The sequence below is a fragment of the Amphiura filiformis genome, chromosome 16 (genome assembly GCF_039555335.1).
Source record: "Amphiura filiformis chromosome 16, Afil_fr2py, whole genome shotgun sequence".
Taxonomy (NCBI): Eukaryota; Metazoa; Echinodermata; class Ophiuroidea; order Amphilepidida; family Amphiuridae; genus Amphiura; species Amphiura filiformis.
In genome coordinates, this window is record NC_092643.1 from 11,362,419 (window position 1) to 11,374,984 (window position 12,566).

The 12,566-nt window shown below is 36.1% G+C and overlaps 1 protein-coding gene across 1 annotated transcript in view; it reads left to right on the plus strand.

Moving 5' to 3' along the window:
- Positions 1 to 5,308: 5,308 nt before the first annotated feature.
- The window catches only part of LOC140172427 (anoctamin-10-like), a gene marked incomplete at its 5' end in the record, with an annotated part of 43,272 nt that continues 36,014 nt past the window's right edge, over positions 5,309 to 12,566 (plus strand). Inside the window, 3 exons of the mRNA XM_072195575.1 lie at positions 5,309 to 5,672; positions 7,407 to 7,535; positions 12,138 to 12,263. Coding sequence (XP_072051676.1) covers positions 5,309 to 5,672; positions 7,407 to 7,535; positions 12,138 to 12,263 — 619 coding nt within the window. The remainder of the gene's footprint in view (positions 5,673 to 7,406; positions 7,536 to 12,137; positions 12,264 to 12,566) is intronic.

Genomic DNA, 12,566 nt, shown 5'->3' on the forward strand with positions numbered 1-12,566 from the left:
ATCTGAATCGGGATCGGATCGGCCCGATCTGCTAATTTTCAGATCGGAGATCGGCAGATCCGATCTTGGGTTGGATCGGCCAACACTAATTAAAGTTGTTTTCTTTAAACTTCCGTGGTCGTGCCTGTGCGTATCGCGTACACGAGCGTGAACACAAAAGCAATAAACAATCACGCTGATTGGCTGATCAATGCACTTGACAACAAGCCGGCTGACCCATTGGTCTTCGGCGCGGCGCGTAGTACGCGACCTTGACACTTCTACGCGATCGCAATTCACCAGCGCGTACCCGGACCACGGAAGTTTAAAGAAAACAACTTTAGTATTTCCTTTCATGCTTGTTTTACTGTCAGATGTGTATGCGTATACCCTTTTCATTTAAGCCGAACAACTGAGAAAATTGGAATTTACTACCAGCGCCGATGTTGTTATTTATTAATGCATGTCATGTCACTCCGTCACCGTCGGTTCTGTTTAATACGGTACAATGTACTACAATCCCTTGTTGTGTGTATCCCGCACAACATGTACATACTCTGTCTCTGACTGTGTCAGTCTGTGTTATATCGTGTACGCGTTTGACTAATGTTTCCATTGTGATAATTTTAAAACAACCAGGGCTGGAAAAAATGAAAATTTCCCGGGAAGATGATAAAAATTTCCCTTCAAAAAGACCAATTTCCCTCCAAATTCTTATGTATTTCTTTGTTTAAGGACTTTAATTTCCCTCCAAACTTCAAAATTTCCCGGGAAGGAGCTTCCCACTTTCCACATTTTTTCTAGGCCTGTAAAACAACTGTTCCTGCGTTTTATCTCGGATTTTGACAAAACTACAGTGCTGACTGCTGAATATTGAGAGCGTCCTCCTCATCAGCAAATGTTACAATATTGGCTTTAATCATCAGCAATTTTCAAACACATTAAACCTATTCTTTGTGAAGTTACTTAATTTAAAGGTATAAAAGGCAAAATCAAATTTGTCATCAAACCACATCATTTTATATACGGTACAGTACTGAATTAAAGCTCATTGAGTAAAGAAAGCCAAACCGTTTTGTCATAGCGCTTTCCGTAGCAAAGTAACATCCTGGGATAACATCTTGTCAAAGATTGACTTTCAACAAAAATGTTCAGCCAACATTTAATGCATCAATTGCAAAACAAACCGGGAAAACAAAACGGCTTAGTCTCATGATAGAGCAGCTTTTCTATGGAACTGCTAATATTAAAATTCCTTTTTTGGGCCAATTTGGCTGACTAGCAAATGTGGGAAAACTAAGGTTTGCCTTTTGTACTTTAATATCAGTCGGATATTGTATGTGTTGTGTGCGAATTTGCTCACTTCTCACTCACTATTCAAAACGTAGCATGTACACCAATTACCATATTCATTCCAATAAGCGCTCATGCCCCAATAAGCGCCCAGGCCACCCAGGGTATTATATATTCAATTTGTAAGGGTAAAAAAATGTTGAAGTGACAGATAGATGTTGATACAGGGAAATACAAATGTAGCTGGAGGACTACACATCCTGTGTAAACTTGCAATACATTTTCTACATCAGAAAAGCTACTAGAACATCTCAGGACCCTTTTATAACATACGTAAATTCATCTCTAATAAACGCCTCTCACGAAAAATTTGGTAAACCAGGTAAAAAATAAGTGCCCACCCAAAATGACTTTGTTAAGGGGGTACTACACCCATTGCATTTTTTTTGTGCATTTTTTTGCATTTTGTGAAGAAATGAGAAAAAGAAATTGGACAAAGTGGTATGCAAAATGAAGGGCAAATCTTCTCGTTCAATTGATGGCATCAGTATCAATGAAGCGTACATGCTTCTAATGATATAAGCCAAAAGGTGGTACATCACTGATGTTTTAAATTCACTTCATTTTTGAAAGCTTACTATCAACGGATTTTGTTAAAATTTTGGATGTGTTGCTAACACATTAGGGAAATAATGTTGATATGTAAAATGGGAATATAAAAAGTGGTCCCTGATTTCTTTTATGACTTCATGAACTTGGTGCTCCACAACTATCAAAAAACGAACCGGTTAAAATGCTTCTATTTTCAATGTTGAGCTATATTTTGTATTTTGAACTTGCAACACTATTTCACTGAAACTTAATTTAAAAGCCATAGGTAACAGGTTACCACAACCACACTACAGCAATGTTGAAAAAGATTGTATTTTTGTCACCTATACCACCATATTAGGTAGTTTTCCGTAAGCTTCATTTTTTTTTTTTTGTTAATTATTTTATATTTATTTGCCCAATCCATCTCAACTAGGCAATCTAAATTGTACTCACCATTTACATCCCAAGGTATTTTAGTATATCCACCTCACATATTTCCATTATATATCCAGTAACAGACAAAATATCAAAATTGATGCCTCATTATGACATGTATGATATCACAGAGTATCACATGTATTCAAAATTGATGCCTGAATTTGACCTGAACCAATTGACCTATAACCTGACCTTTGATGACCTTATAGCCTTTTTTTTAATCTCTTTTCCTAACAATACATTTTAGAAGATAAATACATGGTGTAGTATTAAATTGTCTATGTGGAAGAGATTAGGCCTATTTAATTTATTCAGTGTTATAATCAGTGAGTTCTATAGATGGTATAACAAAGGATTTTATGTATTCTATTCATGTACCCTACTTGAACATGTTGAAAAGAATAAATTATGGTTTGTTATGAAACACGCATCTGAGTTACTAGGATACATGTAAACAAAAAATATATAGGGCTAAAATGACTTACTATACAATGGTTTAAAAGCACCTTTTTTTTTAAAAATTTTTATTTTATTTCACATGATCCGTGCATATATCGCCTAGCTATAAATGAAAAAATATTTTTTTAGACCAATCAAACCAATATATGGGTGTAGTACGCCCTTAAGCGCCCTGGGCGCTTACTGGAATGAATACGGTACAGCCCCTGAAATGGTCTACATTTAACCGCAACTCTAAATTATTTGGTGATATACATGTAGAGTGCTTGCACGAAAGGTCATTAGTTCAAATCATCCTCCAGACACGCTCCAGAAGATATATGCAAATGCATGGAGTACAAAAGAATTACTTTGATCAATACCAGTTAAACAGGCGATTGGTATTGTACTCCATGCATTTGCATGTCTTCTGGAGTGTATCTGGAGGATGATTTGAACTAATGACCTTCCATGCAAGCACCCTATACAGGGGAAAGAAGAATTACGCATCGCGCACTAGCACATTTAAACATGAATTTACAAATGGAAACATAACATGTGTAGGCTGATACTTATGGATATGAGCAGTCAAGGGTGAACAGTACAAACAACACATTTATACAATTAATGATGCTTACCCGCCAGCCTAATATAATCATACAAACAGAGGAAGAGGCTTAAGCATCATACACTGGAACATGGAAACACTAGCAAATTTGTAGAAGTCTGTGTGTCGAAATTGTATTAAACTGGGTACCACATTTTGATTCTAAAGACAAACATCTGAGCAAACGCCATTCTTTTTATACAGTCAATAGCTGCATCCACAGAATTGTCACGTGTAGCAACCGTGTGTGGTCATATGGAACGCCACAGTGGGTTTTCTTTCATTTTGTCTCATTATTTCAATTATCGTACTGACTCGAGTATAGTCCCACCCCGTTTTTGGGTGAACATTTTTCAAAATTGGGGGGTGGGACTATACTCAAATTTAAAAAAAGTGGAGAGTGTCCCTTGAGCTTTAAATGCTAGGATCAATCATGGTTGACTTCAAAAAAAAGAATTGTATGTCTATGTGTTTTAAATAAATTTGTACTCATGTCATACTCTATTAATGATTTCAAAATGCATTGAATTTGTATCCATTTTGAAATCATTAATAGAGTATGACATGAGTACAATTTGTACAAATCTATTCAAAACACATAGGCCTACAATTTTTTTTTTTTTTACAATTTCTGAAAATTTTCGAAAAAATTTGGGGTGGGACTTTACTCGAAGGTGGGACTATACTCGTGTCAGTACGGTATTACAATTCATCACAGCGTCTGACTTAGGTCGACCAAAGTAAATATATAATGACCAGAAAACCTTCCAGAAAGTTGTTAGTATTTTTTCAACTTTTACCAAAAAATATCAATTTCATTTTGTATTTAATATGGGTTTATGGCCCATTCTCCGTTAAAGCGTCCAAGTTTGGTCTCAGGAATGACAAAATGCCAACCACAAAGAATTCATAAAATTCATTCAGAATCGTAAACTTTAATAGTTTAAGAACACAAAACAGTGCATGGGTGATTTTTCAACAATACTTCATTTTTAAGCAATATTACTTATGCGTATTGGGGGTAACGCGTATCAGTGGTAACGTATCTGTGAAACCCTTTCCCATCTTTGTCTTAATCGTGCAAGTGTAAAAACTGACCGACTTAATACCCATACTTGATCAGTCATCACCCAATGTACTAAAGTCTGGTATGGTATTTTGCTTCATTTATCACAGCGTTTTTTCCGAGGAGAGTAGAATTTAGGTAGCGTATCTGTGTAGGCATGAACGTAACGTCAGGACTTTTTGCCCTTAATAGACCTGATTTTTTTTACTTTGAAACCATTATGTTTTGTTCCATATATATAATATAACTATGGAGCCTGCTTGATCCATCACATATGAGAACATTCATCTAGCCAATTATTTTCACAGATTGTTATCCATTAGAAATATGGTAACGTATCTGTGAACAATATTGGCGACATAATCTGAAAGACCTGTTGGAAAAATTTTAATAATCTGTGTTGTGATGATTTATACTTTATAAAATTTAGGACATGATACCAGCTAATGAAAAGTACCTATAATCCATTATATGCGCGCATGTTTAGAGAGCAGGGACACATTATACTGAACACACCTTGGCTGGCGACATGGAGGAAAACAGTGGACATGCATAATCAGCTCTATTGTTTTATTCTTTCTAGGCATGTTACAACCTCTAGCCTCACACATTTTAAAAAGCAACTCCTAAGTATAAGTTATATTAATAAAAGTTATTTCTTTCTGACGAAACAAGTCTGAATACGACTTGAAACTATGGGCGACACATATTTGGCATTTTGGACACTTTATCGGAGAATGTGTCTTATGCTTGAGTGCTCTATTATAATGGATGTTTTTTAATGGAACAAATATGAATACATTTTGAAACTTTGTTGCTCTCATCAGATGCTGAAAATACCATCAACCTGAACTACCTCATGAATGAAAAATGCCGGTAACTTCCAGGCCTAGCGAGATCACAGTCCGCATCATCACGGTCACGATGGATGCGCACATGATGTCAAAAGCTCCATCCTAACTAAACCGGATAGCAGTCGTTTTCAACCTCTATGCATATTGGAGTTCTCCAAGAAGACCAGTCCAGCTACTCGTGAATGGCTTCTATCACGCATTCAGGCTTCGCGTGATGATGGGGGCGCCGGTCTAGAGGCAGAGACGGCTCTAGATGAAAATGGAGAAGAGACAGTGTTAAGGATTGGAGCGAGTAAAAAGAGGCTACTAGAAGGGGCAGAGATGGCTTGTCTGAAGAAACATTGCAAAGATGGCAACTTGAGGGAATTCAGCCGAGTCAATTTAGACCAGTTTCCTCATGAAGGTAAGATGGATCTTGGTTTATAAATTACTGGTATTAAAGAAGGGAATCTAAAAGTCTGGTGTTCCAGCTTACCAGAGATGTCTACAGGGTCGTAGCAAGCGCAAGAACATTTGGGGCCCATGGACAAGGAGCAGTACAGGGTATAACATAAACACCGGAAAAATGCACATTTTTTTAGAGTAAATTTCGCGCACCAGTTTTAGAAAATCATGATTTGCGCGATTTATCCATAATATTCCCAAATGCGCACATTTTCCCCAAAAGTTCAAATAATTTGCAGTTTTTTAAATTAAGTTACGCGGCGCAGAGTTGAATTCGTTATAATTTAAGCCCTATGGTTTATTTTCTATACTTTTTTCTGCATAGATTGTATTGCAGATCACCATGGATTCTTTCAATTTTGTGAAAACTTGGAAAATGAATACTTTAAAAATGGATATCTTGGGAAAATCATAAGATTTGTGGCCAAACCGAAAATTCGCGATTATACCCAAAGTTCGTGAATTTTTGCATTTTTTGCGCGTCACAAATTCTCCCCGTGCTTAGGGTAACAACTCCTTTATTAGCACTATCCCTTTATTTTTGCTTTTGCTCAGAGCCCCTGAACGCTCAGGGCCTCTGGATTTTGTCCACCCTGTCCTACTGCTTGCTACGCTCCTGTACGCCCCTGCGGTGTTGGCATCACTGGTGATGTTGTTTGTTTTTTCTTCAAAACATTTGATTTTGGCCATTGCAATCTAAGTGTGTTCTGGGACCATTTGTCACAATTTGCACAGATAGATATAATTTTTGCACAGGTAGATATTTGCTAAACATGAAAGCTTATTCTAATACACTCAGCTTCGTTCCGATGTGCTGCATCAAGTGCCCAGCTGTCAACAAAGCTCGGCGTATGTGATATCACAGACCCCGTATGTGAAATCACTGACCCGTCTTTGAAATCAGAGACGTCCGGTTATTACGAGTGCCCCCGAACTGATATTTCACAAAATAACACAGCCATGTATAATAGTCTCAATAAAAAAGTACACATTTAATTTCTGCTGGCTTTTCCCCCTGTAAACAATTGATAGTGCTGAGTACTATCTATTTTTACTTTAAGAGACAAGATACTTTCTATTGTTTGTATCTCCAGTATTGGCAGTAGTAGCCATGGCAACAGCATGCACATCAACAGCATTATCTATTTATTGTATAAGATGACTTATGTTGCTATTTTGAAGCCAATATAGTGGCATGAATAAATTATGCAAAAACTAATTGGGTTCTGCCTGGTTCTGATTGTTTGCTTGAACCAGGTCACAAAATATATTAGCATCTCAGTACAACAATGAAAACACAAGTTCAATATGTCTTACACACATCATCAGATTAGATTATATCCCAGCAAGTAACAAAAATCTGGGACAGAGATATTAAATTTGAGGCTAAAGCGATGAAAGAAAAAAGCACATGTTCTAGGTACCCAACCAAGTGCCAACCTGGGTACCCAACCAACCCAGATTTTGGATTTTATGTTGTTATAAAAGGCTGTTACAAAAGTTGGCTGATTTTGATTGAAAAATCACGAGCAAAGTGATTAAAACAAAATTGTAAATTTTTACAGATTTTGGTGATTTTTTAGGGTTGTTCCAGACAGACCAACCTGACTTCAAATGTCTGTTCACCTGTTTATTTTTAGTTGTTTTATTTTTCATCAACTAAACCAGACTATTTATTTCTTTCTCTCGACAGACAAGCATTTCTTAACAACGTGTGATTGCCAACGCATTATTTATTATTTACTTCTGCAAATTCGTAGCAATGAAAAACAGGACATTCCCGGGTGCTCCAAGCTAGTATTGTACAAAGGACAACGTGTCAGTAAGTAAACCTGGGGTGGGATCAAGCATATGATATATCTGATGATGTGAAAGTCAGAGTGAGAAACAGGCAAAACAAGCAGATTCGCTTCATTCATTTTCTCTTTTTTTCTTCTTTTTTTAAAAGAATGTAATGGTTTGTTTATCTCAGAAATGACTGATTCAATTTTGATGCAGTTTCAGTCAAATGTATCATTTTCATTGTGCGAGGCTAAATCACTGTGAAAAAAAAGTAACTTGTATTGGACAAACCACCTCGTTTTTAATTCCCTGTAACAATGAGGAATTATCTTTTGTCTCCCCTTTGTATTGGTTACACAATCCACTTCAAAACAAGTAGCAATTTAAGACCAGCTCTTGACATTCCACTTCAAAACGAGTACTAATATGAGAACTAATTCGAGATCTTCTGGTCACTATTTGTATGGAGCATTGTCTTGTTTATTGATTTGTTAATGCTGGGTGGCAAAACACTTCACATTAGGTGTAATAAGTACTCGTTTTGTACCTTGTTTTGCTACTTTGGGTGGAATAAGTACTTGTTTTATACCTTGTTTTGCTACTTGTATTGCCAGGATAACAAAGCTAATCCACCATTGTTCATGGGCACTTTAAAACGAGGTGGTTTGTCCAATACGAGTAGTTTCCTTTAAATAAGCTATGTAGGAACAAGGAAGGCAAGAGGCTTGTACACATCATACAGTGAAACACATGAACTCTATGTGCAAGATCAAAGAAGCTGCCTTTCTTATTTCAAACGAAAGTGGAGAAAGAACATGCATCACATGTACCATAGTCTGCTTACCTTCTTCAAGGCAGTAATTTTGATATTATTTTTTTATTGTATCTCTGAACGTAATGATGAAAAGTACGGTATATATAAGTACACATTTTTAGAGAAATAATGCAAGCAATCCAAAATCCTTCACAAAATGAGTAGTTTTGGAAAACAAATCACAAATCTTGATTTTACTTAACTGCCTTGCGGAAGGCATATGGACTATAGTACAAATTAAATACAGCCTCAAAAAACATGCAGAAGTAAAAAATCTTGGATATGCACCGGTGCCAGGACTTGAACCTTGGACCTTGTACCACACAGGGTACATGCTCTAACCACTGAGCTAACATAGGATCCATGATATAAGGATTTTCAAGCAAACCAGTTGGGTCATCAGCTCGTTATTGCTCTGGACCAAATAGGGAGAACTTAGATTGTATTGTCTTGTGACATCACTTCTATGGATTTTAATTTCCCTAAAGTATAGATCTTGCCTCTTCAACTCCAACAAGTTGACCTACGTTTTTTTGTAGTCACATTTTGCCAAAATTATCATCAAGCTAATCCAGAGAATTCACTTTCCGTATTTGTTCCATTAACTGCCCAGGGCGCTTAACGAAATAATTTTGGGTGCTTATATTTTACATTGTTTAGGCCATCAAGACGTAAAAAAGGTCCAAAATATTCATCTATCGTCATCAGTGTGTTTTATGTTTCAGACCATGATTCAGATTTGCATGGGCAGTTAATAAACTGATATCAGTTTGCTTGTTGTGTTAAGTCATTGGGTGGGTGCTTATCCCGGGCGCTTATAGGGGCATGGGCGTTTATAGAATGAATATGGTACATGCAGAAACAACTGGCAGGTTTACTTGTCAATGCTTCTGCTGCTAAACTGATTTGTGTACATTATAGGTCTCCACAATTTGTAGTTTTGTGTCATTCTGGGTTTGTTGTTTGTTGTATCAGTATGTTTAGAGTGCAAGTCTGTGATTGTTGCTATAATTAATGTTTTATATGACATGGTGTGGCTTGGTTCACAGTGGTCAGCGAATTCTTGTAAAATGTTCTGAAGCTTGCGGGTTTATGCCTGTGTGTAGCGCACTATAAATCACTTCATTTGTTTTGTTTGGCAGGATAAATGCCAGGAATGTTATTGTGATAAGCACTGATTACAATGTTTAAAGTTTGATGTTTAATCAATTATATGACTCATTAATTCGGCTGATCATGATAACAAACACAAGTATTTAATAGCATTTTGTATGTTTATTTGATATGCTTTGATAAACTTTGGTCAGACCTTGTGTGAGGTCAGGGTTCTGCTCTGAGGTATTCTGAACAGTTAAGTGGTCATGACACTAGATGAACAACTACTGTATTGGATCCTAGCTGTTTTAATAATCTACAGTTTTAGATCTGCAAATTATCAAATCAAATCATCATTTATTTATTTATTTATTTATTTATTTATATACATAACTGGCTAAAATACATAAAAAATACACAGTATACAAAGCATGTCTTAAAATAAAAATTATAAAAGATTGTCCTGGTAGGCTAGCCAGGAGGAGCCAGGAGCGCGAACACTTATCATCCAGTGGGGTGTGACCCCTCCAACCCACCGAGACAAGTGAAATCAAAACATAAATATTGCACATTTAAGGGGTGGGGTATGAACGTTTGGACAGTATTTATTGTGGGACATGAGCACATCAGACATAATCGAATTGCATTCTGAATACGAATAATGTCCTTCTGATATCAAATAATTTTCATATTTTGAAATTAGCAATGTAATACACATTTTATGGCAAATGATTAAAATTTATATTTTTGATATTTAACAGTACTCGGTAAATTTTATAAATCTAATGACATATTCTTAAAGTGTATGTAGCTGGGAGAAATGCCGACGATCAATTGAAAATTTTGACCTTTCAGTATTGAAGATATGGATTTTTCCCCAAAACACCAAAAAACCTAGGTCTTTTTGGGAAAAAATCCATATCTTCAATATGAAAGGTCAAAATTTTCAATTGATCGTCGGCTTTTCCTCCCAGCTACATACACTTTAAGAATATGTCATTAGATTTATGAAACTTACTTCGAGGACTGTTTAATAATTTGTCATAAAATGTGTATTACATTGCGAATTTCAAAATATGAAAATTATTTGATATCAGAAGGACATTCTTCGTATTCAGAATGCAATTCGATATGTCTGATGTGCTCTCATGTCCCACAAAAAATACTGTCGAAACGCTCAAAATGCTCATTCCAGATCCCTTAAACTGAGCTCAAAAAGAAACTTATAATTTTTCACAAGGTCATATCTTGAAATCCTGTCCATCAAATTGAACCAAAATTACACACAGGTTTACTTCAATACTCTACTCTTAACACATGTCAGTAACCAAGCAGTTATTCAACTGACACAACAGCAAAATGCGCTGACATGGAACAGCTTCCTGGACCACATTCACAGCCCAGCCCTGTTTCATGAAAAAAGTGTATGAAAAGCAGAAAGCAGCATCGTTTTATCATCTGTGCAAGGATCTTGTGTGCATTCTCACAGATTTTTTGTGCTGTGTGTCAAATGTTGGGCTGTGAAAGTGGAGGAAGTCCAGGAAGCTGTCCCAAGACAGTGCATTTTGCTGTTGTGTCAGTTGGACAACTGCTTGGTTACTGACATGTGTTTTGAGTAGAGTATTAAAGTAATCCTGTGTGTAATTTTGGTTCATTTTGATTGACAGTGTTTTAAGATATGACCTTGTGATTCACAAGTTGTAACAAAATATAAGTTTCTTTTTGAGCTCAGTTTATAATAAATAACACATTACACATATTTCAACTACAATATATCATAAAACTTTAAAGAGTCCAGCTCCAGCTCTTGCATAGTCATTTCAAAAAAAATCAAATTGGTTGTTTTCTTTAAAAAAATGATATGACAACAAAACACCACCTTTATACACAAGTTAGTTATACCAGACACGCACAGAATCAAATACACAATACCTCCACCCGCCCACACTCCAGGGTTGTTGATTTTTTTATTTAAATTTTTTTTTAAATCAGATTTTTAAAAATTTAAATCGATTTTTTTTTTAATTCCAAGAACTGCCATACCCCATTATAAATTCAAAAGAGACCAGTGGAATGCTAGACTATTATGCCCAATACTATCAGGTATTTACAAAAATTCAAAACATGTTTTTACATGTGAAAATTTCAAAGAAAAAATTTGGCAAAAATCATGGGGGAGAACCTTTTTGAATTTTTAGCAATAGATAAAGTGACATCATAGAGGTATTTTAATTGTATCCAAAAGTTGTAAAAACATCAGGAATGAAGTAAAACAGTCAATTTAAGAAAGAAATTAACTTACATTTATCAAAAATGGTAAAAAATGAAAAAAGTTGATTTAAATCAGTGATTTAAAAAAAATCAAGTGATTTAAATCGCAATTTACGCGATTTAAATCAGTAATTTAATTTAAATCAAACAACCCTGCCACACTCCAATCCTAAACACTTTTGTTTGAAACACAGAATGCATCGTAAGCATGAGGAGAAAATGACTATGTGTACATCCATCAAAAGATGCACTTGTCGGCTGCTATATGTGTCTCTTTTTACATAATACAATTTTTGTAGCTTAGAACGTGCCAGGGGCATAGCAAGAGCCTCTTAGGCCCATGGACAAGAAGCAGTGCAGACCCTTATAACATTTATTTGTATGTATAGGTGATCAAGTATTTAGACACCTTTTTCTGGCGATAATTTACAACATTTTCCAATTTTTTCCCTCCCCTTATAGTTCCCAAGTGCATCGATGCTAAGCTCATCGCTCAGCTATATCCTTTACACATTCCTGAGGAGTTGGCAGGGCTCACCAAGATATGGTATGCCACATTTAATACGCTCAGTTTGGACCAACCAATTGGTAAGTATGCTATCATATTTAGGTGTGTTACTTTGAAGGTCCACTTGTCACATGTTAGACCATGTATGGAGTTTAGCGGATCCGTATGGGATCCTTACACACAAGAACTCAAAACAGAAACTAGAGACTGTACAAAACAGGGTGGCTCGATTTGTTTGTCATGATTACGCAAATAAGAGCAATGTAACAAAGATGACGACAAATCTAGAATGGGAGCCCCTGGAGATGCGCAGGAAGACAGCGAGAGTGACAATATTTCATCAAGCTACCAACAAAATCTGTTTCAAGTCCCGGTGGGTTCAC